Source organism: Pelmatolapia mariae, linkage group LG16_19, assembly GCF_036321145.2.
Source record: "Pelmatolapia mariae isolate MD_Pm_ZW linkage group LG16_19, Pm_UMD_F_2, whole genome shotgun sequence".
Taxonomy (NCBI): domain Eukaryota; kingdom Metazoa; phylum Chordata; class Actinopteri; order Cichliformes; family Cichlidae; genus Pelmatolapia; species Pelmatolapia mariae.
In genome coordinates, this window is record NC_086241.1 from 29,282,050 (window position 1) to 29,298,296 (window position 16,247).

At 41.2% G+C, this 16,247-nt stretch overlaps 1 protein-coding gene across 1 annotated transcript; it reads right to left on the reverse strand.

The window, feature by feature from the left end:
• Positions 1 to 54: 54 nt before the first annotated feature.
• lcp1 (lymphocyte cytosolic protein 1 (L-plastin)) lies at positions 55 to 13,764 on the reverse strand. The gene is made up of 16 exons (XM_063497862.1): positions 13,636 to 13,764; positions 8,079 to 8,174; positions 7,010 to 7,158; positions 6,765 to 6,888; positions 5,932 to 6,064; positions 4,959 to 5,040; positions 4,678 to 4,843; positions 4,298 to 4,440; positions 3,870 to 3,965; positions 3,235 to 3,430; positions 3,051 to 3,129; positions 2,819 to 2,933; positions 2,118 to 2,251; positions 1,746 to 1,866; positions 1,208 to 1,332; positions 55 to 1,104 (listed from the first exon to the last, which is right to left on the reverse strand). The coding sequence occupies exons 2-16, from the start codon at positions 8,140 to 8,142 to the stop codon at positions 975 to 977; spliced, it is 1,857 nt and encodes a 618-aa protein (XP_063353932.1). The 5' UTR covers positions 8,143 to 8,174; positions 13,636 to 13,764; the 3' UTR covers positions 55 to 974.
• Positions 13,765 to 16,247: the final 2,483 nt, after the last annotated feature.

Sequence of the window (16,247 nt, forward strand, 5' to 3'; positions counted from 1 at the left end):
TAGTGATTACCCCACTTAAATGTCAGGATGTCAAATGAAAAATAACAAAAGTAGTAAAAAAAATTGTTGGTTTATTGCTTGCAAACATCACATATAAACATTTTGATTTGTAATCAGATGGCTGTGTTACACTGATCACTTGTGGTTTCACAGAAATTTAAACAATGAGATGGGAAATGTTGCAGCTCTGCATAGAAAATAAAACTCTTTGTGATATAATGTGGATTGTATGTATGCTCCGGCTAAGTCTTTAGTGGAAAAAGAACTATTTTTTTCTAATGTTCACAGTTAAAAGAAGATTGAGGAAAAGTGGAAAATTAATACAGCAACAAAGATGGACATTTAACCTCCAATCAGCTGCCTCAAAACCTTTCTCTTCTTTTTTTTCTTTTTTTTTTGTAGCAGACCGTTTTTGTGCTTGTTTCCTGGTTGTACCTGTTTATTTGTCCTCTTCTGTGAGTTGTGGATCAGCTACTGTAACAGACACTGAAGCTAAAAGTCTGCAGTGAAACACTTTGAACTTTTCCCCCTTAGTTTATTTGCTGGAGGTAGAAATCTTTGTAGCTGACTTAAACACTTTGAAAATCAAGACTGGTACAGATCCTTTTCTAATATTCGTATTTTCATGTAAAAACTCATTTAAAGTCACACCTGTGACCTGTGTGATTTTAAAGCAACTCTTTAGGTGAGGTTTAATTTGACCCTTGGGATTATTTCAGCTTCTTGGGTTTGAATAAAACAAAATTTTCTATTGTACATTTAAGAGAAACATGAGTGAAAGACATCAATCACCAGCAGATGTTACAAAATGTGTCCCATAGCCGTATTGCCATCATAAATCCAATATTTCTGGTCATTAAAAAGTTACAGTCTAAAGCCACAACTTGTGAGTGGAGCCTCTGCATTAGCAACTCATTTCCTTTGGCTGCTAGCCTTAGAGGTCCCCTCTTCACAGACGGGACGTGATTGTGGTTTTAGGCCCTCAGGCCACGAGCCATGAGGCAGGCGAATACCGTCATCACCATCTTAGGCTTGACTTCCACCAAGTCCTCGGGGAGTGCATACACCCGGGCGCCGATCTTCCTGGCCATGGAGATAGCGTACCTAAAGACACAGTAATTGTTGGATTAAATCTCCTGCTGCTGGCGATGCAGAGACATTTCTGAACTGTTAAGTGATAAGAAGCTGTAAGAAGAGCTGTACGTACTTTGCGTTGTTGAGCTTCTCCTCCTCAGTCAGGTCTTCAGTCTTCAGCAGGTCGTACCGGATGGATCCAGGCTGGATAGCATCGATCAGGTCAAGAACCGGCATGCTGGTGCTGATGGAGCCGTCCTAACCAACAACAACAGCAGAGTTAATGTAAATCTCTCTTTGTTTAGTGTTACAGATGTGAAACTACACTGCTATGAGCCTGGTTGCCATCCAGAGTGTAACCAAAACCTCCCTGTTGGGTTTTTGTTCTTGTTTCACACAGTGGCTTGTTTCAGACAGAGGATAGACTGTTAAGCAGTTTCATCAAGGCCCAGTGTAACATAAACTTGGATTATTCTGAACCACAAAGCATGCAAAGCAACTCTAGCGAAGTTCAGCAATAAAGATCTGGAGCTGGAAATAAGTAGAATAGGTTCCCTTTAAAGCCGTGATAAATCTGTGCACAGGAAGTGATGCAATCAAAACTTTGACACTGGAGCATTTAATTGGAGGCTAAGGAGGATTTCCATGTCCATACTGTCGAGGTGTGTTACCTTAAAGCTGGAGATTGTGGATTTTCCGGCCCTTGTCAGGTTGTCGTTGACCCAGGACACGATGGTGTCATCGATCACCTTTTGCCCATCGCCAAGGTCCTCTAAGATATTCAGGGTGTACCTGGGTGCACACACAGGTAGCTTAGAGATTCCTGAATGGGGCATTTCTAAGCAGACTATAAGTTAAATAGTTTCTGGTTCCCTACACCCTTCAATGCATTACCACGCTTTCTTTAACAGCCAAACCCCCATTCAAATATCTGCTGATTTCATATCAGGTTAGACCAACAGCCCTATATGTTCGCATCACAAATCAGAGCAACCAAAAGAAGAAGATGAGACCAAAGAGAGGTGAGTGAAGTGAGGTTTTACCTCCTCATGAGCTGCCAGAGCAGAGCGAGGGTGAGGGTTCGATTCCCTGCGTTCAGATCCTGACCCGCAATGCCGACCAGAGAGAACTTGGCCTCCTTCTTTCCTAGCTCCACAGCGTAGTTACAGTTCTCCAGCTGGAACGCACAAACAAAGGCTCGGGTTCAGCACGGATATGTGGATGCTTGAAATCCCTAAGATATTTGAATGTCTGATCTGAGTCCTGTGCCCTGTTGTTTACAGCTGGACACAGGCCAGATCAGATGAATCCTTTCACAGATATGTGTAATGTGTCATTACAACATGCATAGTATGTGTCGTAATGACAAACGTCTTGCTGGTCGTGAGGTTGCAAAAAAAAAAAGAAAAAGTTTTTGAATGAAAACATCTTTCACAAACAATCATTCGCTGCTGTGAATGAATACAGAAGTATTTCAAGAATTCACAGTGGGATCAGGAGAGCGAACATCATTGCAAATTTTGCATATAATATGAATGGAAATTTGATCTTTCTAGAAAAGGCAACGTGGATTTGGTGCAAGGTGTCAAATTTTGGGGGGGGGGGGGGGGGGGTTTCGTATCCATCATAAATTGATGTCTTTCCCCTGGAACAGTGAGATGGGAGGCATTTGAAGAACTGACACAGAAAGAGCCGGCCATCATGAGCCATCATGTCTGACTTGAACTGTGTTGAGCTGTTGTACCTTCTTCATGTTGCTGCTCAGTTTAGGGTAGGGAGGTTTGTTGACTCTGTCCCAGTCCACTGGTACTTTGATCTTCTCGTACAGCTGGAAGATCACCAAGGCGTCGTCGATGTCTCTGCAGCACAAACAAACACATCACGCTGCTTTGGTGTTGTAATCTGGAGAATGTGTTCATATTCTCAACATGCTGCATGTAAAAGGAGGACAGAGGAAGAGCGTTGAGATGTCTTACGCATAGAGATGGTTGACACGAGGGTTGACTCCCAGTGAGTTCATCCAGTTCCTGAAGGTGCGCTCCTCTCTGGTTTCACCTGGAAACAAACAACAAAAAATCTGCTATTAAAAATCCATGGCGGGAAAACGAGAACACTGAGGTCTAGAAAGTTGGGAATCTCTCACATATGAATTAAGCCCACCTTCGATGGAGCTCCAGTCGATGTCCTGGTTCTCTGGCTTCTTCAGAGCCGGGTATTTGTTGAACAGATTGGCGACAAAAGCCAAATTGAGCTTAGGGTTGCCACGGATGACATCTGTAGGCATAACGAACTGTCTGCACCCGAGCCGGTCGGCCTGGTCCAGCATGAGCTCCGCTCGCTTCAGGTCGTCTTTCTCCTGCGGAGCGAGCAGCAAGGCCGACATTAGAATGTCAGAACCAAAACCAGCTGAAAATCAGAGTTTCCTGCACTCAAAATAAGCATGTTTGGAAGAATCAGGTCTGTAGTCAACAAAGGTCTGTTTATGTAGTTAAACTGTTCTTTTTTAAAAAATTTGGCAATTAAAATAATAAAGTTTGTATTTTACGTATTTGGAAGGTCGCCTTTGGCTTTAAGGAATTTTTTATGTTCTGATATTTTTTGTAGAACAAATAATGAAAAAAATAGCATAATATAAATAATATATGCAAATGAGGCAGCAGTTTTTGTTTATATGGGCCCTGCTGATTCCCTCTGAGTCTTTATGAGCAATCAGGGACAGTAACACTGACTGATGTGTGTGAACTAGTCCTATAAATGGTCACTATGGCTATCAGATACATGTTAGGTTGTCTTACCCTGAGTCCTGACATGTCAACGGCAATGGGGGGAATTCCCTCTTCATCTCCTTTGGGTGCCACCTGGTTCAGCAGGTTGTAGTACGCCTTCGAGTCCTGGAACAAACAGTTTGGAAAGGTTACCTTCTAACAGCCGGACAACAACTTCACACTGTAGAGAAGAAAAGGTCTTTAATGTGAGTCTGTCTGTAGTACAGTATCGATTAAAGATTGATGTTGGCTGATTTTACTTTCATTTAAGAATGAAAGTGATCACAACACGGCTACACCAGTTCTTTTCTCCATTTGGTCTGCGGGACTCTGAGAACACAGAGTTAGCTTTACTTTTGCTGATGTTGTTCTCTTGTTTAAACCCAGCTTGTGTTTCTGGGCCTGAGACTGCTTATGCATTATACACAAGGCCCAGATTTGTGTGTGTGTGTGATCACCTTGATGTCATTGCTGAAGTTGTTGATCTTGCCACAGCCCGCCTCCTCCAGGTGATAGTTGGCCCAACGCAACAGCAGCTCCTCGGGGGAAAGTTTCATCAGATCCTCAAGACTCTCTCCATCCCGCAGCAGAGCGATCAGAGCTGCACGCACGTGTTCAGAGATTAAAAACATCCTCATGTGCATGGAGTGAGTATAGATTAGCTGGTTAGCAACTGAAAAGCAGCTGGTGGCTTTGGTTTTGCTTTTGTCTTAAATACATGAATCTAATTCTCAGCAAGTAAATAATATCACTTCCAAAGTATTTTTTTTAAACATCTGATGTCTTTTTTTAGTCTATTTTTAGCTTTCATTGTATTCTAAATGAGAAACACACACACCTTCATTCCTGCTGAGCTCGATGTCAGCGAACAGCCCGATCTTGATGACCTGCCACAGCAGACCCAGGACCAGGTGCTGCCTGCCCTCTTTCAGGTCCTCAGCTCCAATGTTCACCACATGGCAGCCAATGGCTGATGCCGAGTTCAGGGCCAGGTTCAGGTTCTCCTGTTAGATAAAGCAGTAAGATATCCCATGCACAGACACTCTGTTAGACTGCTGATTGTGCACAGTGGTAGGTAAAGAAGACGAAAAGCTTTGCCAGAATCAAGGAGAGTCTCACCTGGATGGTGAAGGGTGTGAGCTTTTTCTTGTTGATTGTTCTCTCATCGATGGTGTCGGCTACAGACAGGTTGATCATTTTACTAACAAGAGAGGAAAAACATCCAGATTGATAACGGAACTGTTTTCTTTCCCCAATTCTAAAGTAGAACTGATGAAGGCTACTTTCATTTCATTCTTTTTTTTAATGTCCCTGAAGCTAAAATATCTCAGCAAAGAAGTACAGAGGGGTAGAAGTTCACGAATCTGCAAAACTACATGGATAGTACATAATATCAACAGATGAATCCTTCATTCAGGCAGCACTCCTTTAAAAACAGGCTGGTTTTGTCATGGGCATGCATGGCCACTACCAAAAGTGCATTCCCAGTTCAAAAGCTTGTATCTGTGATGGTAAGATGGAGGATTAGTGCTTATGGAATTGGAAACTTGCACATCTGGATGACGTCTTTAAGGAAGCCCCTGATCAGACACGGCTAAGCTGCACTGCATCTATTACAACAGGTTGTGTAAGAATCCAGGTGCTGATGCAACACATCATGAAACAAAAAAAAGTGACAAGTTTACGGACTGTTGCTAAAAGCAGAGATGCAACACAGTGGTAAACATAGCACTGTCACAACTTTTTTTAGACCTGTTGCTTCCAAAAGTGAGGTAGTAAAATGTCCCAGTTTAAACATTTGTTTCCTGTGTTCTCTTTCGAATAAAATATACGTTTAAGAGATCTAAAAATTATGACACGATATCACAGTTGTCGTCTTTTTTGGAGTTGGATTTCTCATTTAAACTTTTAAATTTGCTCAAATTTTCAGTTTATAACCAACCAGTAAAGTTATTATAGCTATTTAAAACTGAAGTAATATCCAACCCAAGCACGTCTGTAAAACATATGCAAACTGGGTCAACCCCTGTATTTAAAACCGTGAGTTGAGTTTTCAGGAAGTCAGCTGTTGTTCCTGTGAAAGATAACGTACCAGAGAACGATCCCATCTCCCATGGCGGTGAACAGGTCGTTGGTGTTAGGATCCATGGGCAGAACATGTTTGCAGTCTGGATCCTTCTCCAGAGCTTTATTGATCCAGTTCACAAAGGCTACCTTTTCCTCCTCTGCAGACCAAAAAAAGCAAATTAAAGTGAGCAGCTGGATGATCATCTGCATCAACCACGTGCAAAATATTAACAAAACTGATTGGTTTTTTTTGTTTCTTTTTATAAACATATGTGTGTCAGACTTTGGTGTCTGATTCATTTAGCTGATTCTCTGAGGCAAGTTCAACAATGCACACACATAACAACAGATGTGCTTTTTACTGACTCAGACTATTTGAATTTTCTATCGGTGGCCTCATTTATCCTGATGCGCTTCATTCATACAGTTTAGCATCTCATATTAAATAATAGGTTTGTTTTATTGTTTACATAAACACTTTTAAGCTTGGTTGGCATCAAATCAAGTGAACTACTGATATGAAAACTCTCCAGTAATGTCTAATGTATTCAGATGGTTTGGGTGTGTGTGTGTGTTTCCATATCTTTGTAGGGACCAAAAATTAGAATGTTACTATGCTTACGGGAACCAACAGACCTTATGGAGACAAAATGCCTGTCCCCACAAGGTTGAAGGCATTTTTGAGACTCAAAATGTGGTTTTAGTGTCAGGCTTACAATTAGGTTATGGTTAGGTTTAGGCTAAGGGTTAGGGTTAGGCATTCATTTTTGATGGTTAGGGTGAGTGGGTAGAGAGAAAGTGTTATATCAATTTGATGGCCCTACTAAGATATGAAAACATGACTGTGTGTGTGCTGACCTGAGTAAGAGTGCTGAGTGCCAGTCTGCTCTGAGGTTCCTGCCACATTACAGATGCCCTCCTTCTTGGTGATTGCTTTCTTGAAGGTCTTTGCAACCTCTGCACTCTTTAGTCCATGGACAATCTGGAGATGGGAACAAGAAAGAAAGGTCAGAAATAATAATTTATGCAGTATGCATGAAGTGAGTGATCAACACACTATGTCTGCACTGTGTATTTGTCTGATCATTCTACAGTAAACTCACTTCAGTAAACTTATCAAAGTTGAGCTCTTCGCTGCTCTTGCTCAGCTCCTGGATCATCTCTCTGACTCTGTAGCCGGGCAGTGAAAGGTTGGCGGCCTTGAGGACAGCATCAAGCTCATCCTTGCTGATAATGCCGTCATTGTCCACATCTGGAGGAGGATGGAGGGGAAAGCATAACTTTAAAGAGGGTCCATTAAACTTTCCCTATAAAGTCTCATACAATGAAGACAGTAAAGTAACTCATGTGAGCCGCTCTAAATGGCTCAGGCACAGCTCTGTATGATGTCAGGTGGATATCCTTAATATGGTCATCACAGTGGAGCTTCTGTGCGCCCAAATCATCTCCTCTTCAACTCCAACCAATCAGAAGAAAGATGGAGTGAAGCTAAAATGATTTTAGTAAAATCATCATGCAAAGCTACTCTACTCTACTCTACTCACTCTGCTAACGGTGCAGATTGCACACTGCTCTCTAACACAACGTCCGGCCTGAAATAGTAGTCATAGGAATTGTTTTATTATCTAACTTCATGTCCGGTGTGTAACTTCCTTCTCATCTCTGTGGCTGCACGGGCTGCTGAGATTACACATCATCCTTACTTAAATATTCAAAATGATATTAGTTTAACCTGTTGCTGTGTCTTCTTAGGGATCTCTTCCTTACATGGCATTTGTATTTATTTGAATGGTAACTGTATGAAATTTGGAATGATCAAATCTTTGTCATGAGAAGAAAGAAAAATACTATTAGAGGAAAGAACTATCAAAAGACGGCCAAGTCTGACTTTTCCCACTCACCCAGGACATTTTAAACACACTAACAGAGTCAAAGTCTTACATCTTTTGAGCACACCGTCAGAGATCCTCTGAACATCAGACTTTCAGTCACTTTAATTTTAAAACTGTGTAATTTTAAAACTGTATATACTGTATATTCTGTGTATTTATTATTTCACTCTTATTGCCTGTTCTTATTGTCCTTATCTTCAACGTTATGCTGCTCTGTTGTTTGTTAATTGCCCCTTGGGGATAAATAAAGTCTTCTGATTCTGATTCTGATCTATCTTACCAATTTTAGTGAATGCTTCTCTAAGATCCTCCAGCTCCTCTGCAGTGATCGGTGGGGCGGTCATGTTGAAGCGTGAATCAGTAGAGGAACCTGAAACTGGCACAAGAGAAAAAACACAAGACATCCTTAAATTTAAAAGTCAAAGCCTGTCAGCACTGAGAAGCATGTAAGCAGGGACCATGTGGTGGAGAAAGAAAGAGGAAATTCAAAGATGGTATCCTGATTTTCTACTGTGAAGCAAACTGCTCAGTTCTCACTTCTGCCAGTGTAAAACTTCCTGCTTGTGCTTCACTTCCTGCCTGACAGACAAAAGCCTCTCTGTTCATTACTGCTGCGTGTGTAATAAGATCAGAGCACTCTGAGGTCCCCCAGGTAACCTTTAACCACCCACTGAACAGTCAAGTCGCAAGTACACACAAATTCTTTGCCAAAAGAGGAAACAGCACAGTGATGCTCTGGTTCACAAAAACCCTGTTTAGTAACCAGAATCTTTTCATTCACATTAAGCTGCGTCTGCATTTGTAGATGGCGGTTGTCTAGTCGACATTCAAGCCTCCAGTTTTGTAATTACTACCTCATCAAAAGTATCCTTTGCTCTCGTTGGCGGTCGCATCAGCTGCTCACCTTGAAGCTGAACTTGGAAACTGCCAACTCCCTGACATCCTACAGTCTCCAGTCAACACAACACTGCTGGTCTCTTCCTGAGTGGACATCTCTGAAGAACATTTCTAGAAACACGGTCCCTCTATCAACTCGTGCAGTAAATAAAGGGTCTACCCAAAGCTGTGCAACAACAACAAGTCTCACTCTATGGGGTGGTACTTTTTAATCGCTGAGAATCTTTTGAGGTACTGAGTGTAGCCACTGGTTTAGCACCAGCTACCATCGCTTCAGTAAATCAAGGAATCGCTCTGTGCATCTCTGTTAGTCTAGCTTGATGACTGTTTATGTTGTTTGGACATAAATCAAATGGATTAGGGTCGTCTCAGTTTGACGGTATTTTCTCTGCTGCTAGGCAATCAGGCGGAGCCATCACTCCTACTACTGTGCATCAAAAGAGGTTCTTATGCTAAAAGATCTGTGATGTAACAGAAAATTCAGATGATTGCAGTTTAGAGCCAAATAGAATTAGCTCAGAGACCACAGCAACCAAAGCTGCAGCTGTCTGAGAATTTACATTTCTGGGTGTTATCATTACTGATTTGATTTATAGTCAAAGACGACGTTACCCTGTTTGAGGCTGTGATAAATGATGAACCACAATTTAAGCTAGTGATTAAATTAAGAAGAATTAAACTAATTTATTTAGTTTTTGAGAGCTGATGAAGAGATCAAGAGATGGATCGATCGATGGCATGTTCAAACTCTGTCTAGCTTTCATTTGGGGACAAACATCCACCAGGAACTGGAGACAGAGATCAGCAAACAGAAACTCCCACACCATGTTGTTGCATGCAAGGTCACGTCGCAAATGAGGCATAGCAGTGCCAAACTTCAGACTGCAAGTGTGGAAACTTTGACTATTTGTAACATTTACTTCTGATGCTGTAATGTGACAGAAGGTCCTTTATTTCACCATTCTGCCAGTTTTGGTTTAACACTCTAGATCCAGATTTATTTATTCGTGTACTACTTACGCCACCGAGTAAACCTAATGTTTCCAGTGTCCCTTAGGCAACACAGAGACTAAATGAACAGAAATCATTGCATTATATTCTCCTTGCACTATCATGCGTTGCATTTTTAAAGAATGCGATTTAACTGGAGCGCTGTCGATTTTTGCAGCCAAACATTCACGTTGACAATGACCACATGTGTTCATGACCTGTTTCTTTTTTTCTTTTAAGAAAGGAAAAAGCTGCAGATAAGGAAGAGTGAAGCAGTTCTGAGTAGCTGCCAATCACATGACACACAGGACGTTATATTTCAGTCGGTGATGATTCACTCCGAGCATTTGTCGACTTCAGATCCTTTTTTGGCAGTCGAACGTGAAGAGGCACACAAAGAAACATTTAAGACAAAAGGAGGAAAGGGGGGTACAACAGATTTATAGGGAAGACGCTTTGATGATGACTTTAAAATTTATGGCTTTATTAATAAAACTGTTGGATGAAAAGCAACCTGATGTAAGGGATGATAAGAAAAGGCAAATTGCTGTAAAATGCATATCAATTTACTAGATGGTGTCGCAGTATAAAGAGACGTGTCTCAGCCTGCGTTTCCATGTTATGCAATTGAAGGATATTGATGAAAGATAAGTAACTGATTGCAGACAGCTGTAAGGTAATGACGAAATACTTCGTTTAAAATGACTGTTGTAAAATGACCTGTTGTTCAAACCTATGTTAATGAGGGGCAGCCAGTCAAAAGAAAGCTGCCTTAAAAAGAGCAAATTCAGCTGATTTCAGGTGATGTACCCAAGATAGGATAGATAAAGATGCAGCTAATATTGGTATGAGTCAGAATATGTAAATGTGTAAAAACACCCAAACTTCTTCTCCTTTTCTTTTTCCTATGAATGCTAAAACGGCTAAAGCTAACCCCACTGAGCTACAAGTGACTAACAAAAAATAAAGAAAGACTTAATGATGCAATTTTTGGATCAGATCCATAGAGATGACAGGTTACAGATGTATGAATCATTTGGACTGAACTGTGCAGGTTACACAGTAAATGTTTCTCAGCCTCAAGTGGGTAATAGTGAAATGTCCTTCATGGAGGGCTGGACTGGGTTTTGTTTAATTGTTTGTAAAGAGTGAGAATAGGTGTAGGAGATGATTAGGTCCTTTCTGCTGCAGCCCTTTGGACATGGAAGCAAGGCACTCAGATACACTAATAAAAAGATTCCTCGCCCGCAATGAACATGAAACAATAATTATGAGAACAATGCAACTGAAATATATAAAATCAAAGGTTAATTTATTCAAATAATTCATCATTAAGGAAAATGTGCCTGGTGTAAACTGAATTTGTACCAGTGAAGTAAATTTCATTTGGGCAGATTCCATTAAATGGAACATTTCACATTTACTTGTGTAACTAAATTATTTGGGAAACTTACATGTAATTAAATTAGTTAGCAATAAACACAGCCTGAAGTCAACTATAGATAGATCTATAGATAGTTGTTACAGCAGCATGATAAAGAATAAAAATAGTGCCGTCTAAGATATACAAAGATAAACAACATAGATAAATGTGCCACAAGCACCCAAAAAGGGCCTTATAAGGGCTTTATACTGTTAGATTATTTATACTATTAAATTTGGGCAAATTCTTTTTCTTTTTTTTGAGCGTGGGTGAATGACAAACGCAAGACTCAACCACTGGCAATCAATAAATCTGCTCTGGCACTCTTATTTTGGAGCTAAATTCACCATGTGCACACACGTAAGCTTTTCATATCTTTTAAGTATGAGAATTAGCTTTGAGCCACTGAAAATCAAGCAGCCTGTTAGACAGCAGCCAGCAGTCAGAAGCAGAAATGAAACTCAGCTCAGAGAAATTACGGGTCTTAACACTTTTAATGTGCTAAAAGTCTTGTAATGGGTCATGGAAAATAAATGACTCAGTCTGGCCTTTATGGTGCAAAGTGTTGCTGAGCTCATAAACCCAGCACTGATGCTCTTCTGTGATTTGCCTCAAACTATCTGTTTTTGTCTTTGGCAACAGGCTCCAGTTTCTTTTCACAGTTTTATTTTTAGACATTTTTTATATCAACCAGTTCTGACTGATTTAGCATCTGCATGCATGAGTTCTCCTTTTTTTGCTCATATTGTTTTCCGTTCTGAAAACTTTAACCCCCTTAAAAACAGGGTTTACGGTTCACACGGTTTAACTTTCTCATGTACATGGGTCATGAGTCCGTGTGTAATTCACCTTTTCCCAGCACTGCTTTGCATATTGACTCTGGCTAATACCTGGCCTAAACAGCATTCGTAATAAAACAAAACAAAAATAAATCTAAAGTTAGTTGAATACTGTGTCTGAAATCTCTTATTCTAATTTTTAACATAGTTAAAATAGTGAAGTGTTGCTAAAGCTTTGATGATTTAGGATTAATAAATCTCACCCCAGCAAGAGGCGGGACATGCACTAGCCTGTCGCAGAGCTGACACACAGAAGCAATGAGACAACCACGTTCACATTCACACCTACACCCCAACATGGACGTCTCTAAAGTGCACCCAAAAAGAACCCACGCAGACACGAGAAGAATGTGCAAGCTCCACGCTGAGAGGCCCCAGCTGGGATTTGTACCAGTTCTTCTGCTGTGAGGTGACCCTGCACCACTGTGCCACCTGATATTAAAACAATCTAACGGTAAAGATTTCCACCTTCCACTTTGAAAATAATCGGAGAACATGCCACCAAAGCTCTGCACACTGCTATGGTGAGCTGGCGTCATTACAGAGAAAAGTGTGGGGGAAACATGATGCAAACAGGTCATTTTAGTGTGTTCCATGTGTTAAAGCGAGGGCGGTACGTTTCCTCACCGCAGCGTCGCACATCCCATGTTTCGTGCATGCTGTCATTTGTTTAACAAAGCCTCACACCACAGGAAACGCTTTTACACCTATGTTTCTCCTCATTTCCATTTGGCCTCTTAATGGCCTGCAGCGGCACGATCTAAAACATGCAACACTAGCAAGCGTCAAGAATTTCCTGCACTGAATGTGCACGTGTTACTTCATCTGTGGGCAAGCATCCTGTTTCATCAGAATATTGCATGATTGACAAGTAAAATCAAATAGCAAAGTAGTGTAGCAGAAGTATTATTATTTGGTAAACATGAGTACAAGTACATTAAAAAGCTGCACAAAGCACAAAGAAAGAGGGTCGTCTCTAAGCATCATGGCCCGATCTCATCTCACCCCTCCCTGAGAGCATTTACACATAATTAGTGCACATTGTCCAAGCAGCTCTTAGTTAACTGTATCCACAGCTTAGCATCTTCTCTAATCATAAAGTATTAATCGCTTGTCCTGAGATGATCTCTAAATTTCTGCCCACCCATTGCTACCTTAAAGGGATTTTTTTGCAGTTGAAGTTTGAAAACCGCAAACTTCCTTTTTCAGCTCTCTGCACTGTTCCTCTCCCCCATGCAGGCCTCACTCTGCATCTAACTGCTCTTATTGTTTAATTTATGTATGGCAGGTGTTAAATGATTAAAGGCAACATGCACGCTGTAAACAAGGCGTTTAGGTTTGGAGCAAACAAGGTTTGGAGTTTTGTGCTGTTGGTTTCTGAGGCAGGGCAGGCTTTAATGAATACAGCAGCAAAACTGAGCTGCAGTCAAGAAAGATCCAGCTTCAGTACTAAAATCAATGGCCATATATGCGATAATACAGCATTACAAAGATGTCCTGCAGAGATGTCCTTTATCTCTCGGTCCTTCTTGCTCTCTCTCTCTCTCTCTGTCTTTTAATATTTAATATCTATTAAATATTAAAAAGAAAAATCTGAGTCTTTCTCTCACCCTGCAGTTACGCCTTCAGGAAATACCTGCGTGGATTAGAAGCCACCTGACCTCTAACCTGACCTCTACCTTCTTTACCTGAGAGACGTGGTGAGGAAGCTGATCTCTGGGCTCGGAGGGTTACACTTGTCGTCCGTCTTTATCTCTTTCGTCCTCAGTCGGTTCTTCTGGCTGCTGTGCTGCTCACTGCTTTTCAGACAGCGCACTGAGTTGGGACCGAAAGCAGGGCGACGACGCATCTATTCAAATCTAAGAGGAAGGAAGTGACATGCAACACTTGAAACTAGAAACAGGAATGAAAGGCGTTTTTTGTCTTTATATGGCAATGCACGGTGGCTACAAGTCAAGGTGACCCCCCCACCGCTAAAAGTTTGAAGCTTCTTTTACAGTTTTTGAGCAGTCGCCGGAGCGGTCGCCGTGGGCGTTTAGGTGTCGCAGGACTCCAGTGGTATCATTTAAAACATTGTGACATCAAAAAGAAGGTGTTAGTTAAAAGAAACAAATTCAATAGATGAATCAATACTGAAGAAATCTGGGCAAGTAGTTTTTTTCTGTCACCTTATATCATTTAGTATCTACTTATTTAATCTGCAGTTTAATTTTTATTTGGATATAATTGTGGTTGTTAGTGAGAGATAAAGCAAGGAGGGAAGCTGAGAGGCAGGTAAAGACAAAAAGTAGAGAAAGACTACTAACAGAGAGCTGGAGTTACAAAGAGCCATGCACAGAGGAACAGTTAGGTAGCTACAGACACATAAGCTACAGCTGTTCTGTGAAAAAGAACATTTTCATGCCCACCTGTAAAAAACTAAGTGTGGCATTAATGCTTCCATAGAAACTAAGAGGGTAAGTATCAAGTGCAGTTAATTAAACGACCATCAAAAAGTGTGAGCACCTCTAAAAAGCATAGGTTGTGGCAGTTTGCAGGTCTGGAGTAGTTAAGTGCAGGGGTGTGTCAGCACAGTGCATCAACCTTCCCAAAGTTCCAGCAAATTCCCTCCAAAGTCAGACTGTGCAATTCTCAGAGAAACTGCAAAAATACACAACAAAAAAACAATGTCAGACTTTAGCTTGCTAGCTGCAGTCTTTAATGTTAAAGTTCATGATGGCACAATTAGAAAAAGACTGAACAAATATGACTTGTTTGGAAGGTTTGCCAGGAGAGAGTCTCAGCTCTCTTAAAAGTACATCTCAGCACAAACCACAAAGACGTCTGGAACAATGTCCTTTGGATAGATGAGACCAAAGTGAAGATGTTTGACCATAATGCACAGCACTGTATTTGGAGAAACCCAAACACAGTTAATTAGCACAAACACCTCATACCAGCTGTCAAACACGGTGGTGGAGGGGTCATGATTTGGTCACAGGACCTGGGCACATTGGTGTCACTGAGTCACCGGCGCGAACTATTCTTGAGTCAAATGTGTGACCATCTATCTGATATCTAATGATTCCAAGCACACCCATCAAATCTACAATAGAATGGCTGAAAACGAAAGGAATTGAGCTTGTGTAATGGCGGAGTCAAAGTCCAGACCTCAGCCTGACTGAAATCTTGTGGTAGAAACTCAAGAGAGCAGTGCGCAGACAAAAAACCTCAAACTTCAACAAAGTGAAACAACATTACAAAGAAAATGGACCAAAATTACTCCACAATAATATGAGATACCAACAAGTCATAGAGAAAAGATTACTTCAACTTATTGTACTTAGTGCACTTTGTTTTTCACAGGATTGCTCAGAGTCCTCTGAAAGCTCTCTTTTTCACGACATTATACAGTACTGTGCAAAAGTCTTGAGCCACCCCTCACTTTTTTATAAAACGGAAAATAGGTGCAGTGATTTATGGAAACGGGCAATTGTATCCTTGTAACTACCCTGAAAGTCCATATTTGGCATGGCCACCTTTATTCTTCAGCAAAGCCTGAAAACTCAAAGGTAAGCTACTAAGTAATTTGTGTAATCTCCAAAGGTTGATTCTGTTCATCTGGACGTAGCGTTTTCAGTGGGAGAAACATTTCGTCACTCATCCAAGTGACTTCTTCAGTCTCAGCTGACTGCAGGTTTCCCCAATCTTATAAACAGTACATTTGCATAATGACTGAAACCAGCCCACTGAAGGAACAATGGGCTGGGAGGTCAGTTTCTTGATCATTAATATGCAAATTCTCATGACCACTGATCAACAACCACTGATCAAAGCCCACTGATCAATGTCCATGAGTACCATTCACAGAGAGTTGGGAAATGGCTGCAATCACAGCATTGTATGATGGCGAAAGATGTACCCTTAGCCCCCCTCCTCGATTCAGAGATGGTCTTTCCCTTTTCACGTAAATGGCCTCCTTGACTCCACGCTCAAACCAGCGGGAGGGGAGGAACAGGGAGGAACGCTGGTTTGAGCGCTGAGTCAAGGAGGCCACGTCCAGATGAACAGAATCAACCTTTGGAGATTTACTTACCTGGATGATTGAGCATGCATCAAGATAATTTGTGTAATAGTTTGAACCAAATATTAAAAATATGGATTCATCACTCCACTAGCCCACTGACTGCGTTACCCCTGAATGTGTGGTTTGTTATCTAATTGTGAAAACAACTGGTTGATCCTGGTTGTTCCTAGGGGTCACTTAAGCAAAGTAGTGCCGTGTAGTAGCTATTTGTAGCTGTGCCCATAGAGGGATGTT

Excerpts from the sequence above, each read along its gene's own strand:
- lcp1 (XM_063497862.1), bottom strand. The coding sequence starts at position 8,142 with ATGACCGCCCCACCGATCACTGCAGAGGAGCTGGAGGATCTTAGAGAA. Across the intron at positions 5,041-5,931 it reads GGAGATGGGATCGTTCTCTG|TAAAATGATCAACCTGTCTG; the intron begins GTACGTTATCTT and ends CTCTCTTGTTAG. Across the intron at positions 3,130-3,234 it reads CGACTGGAGCTCCATCGAAG|GTGAAACCAGAGAGGAGCGC; the intron begins GTGGGCTTAATT and ends GTTTGTTTCCAG.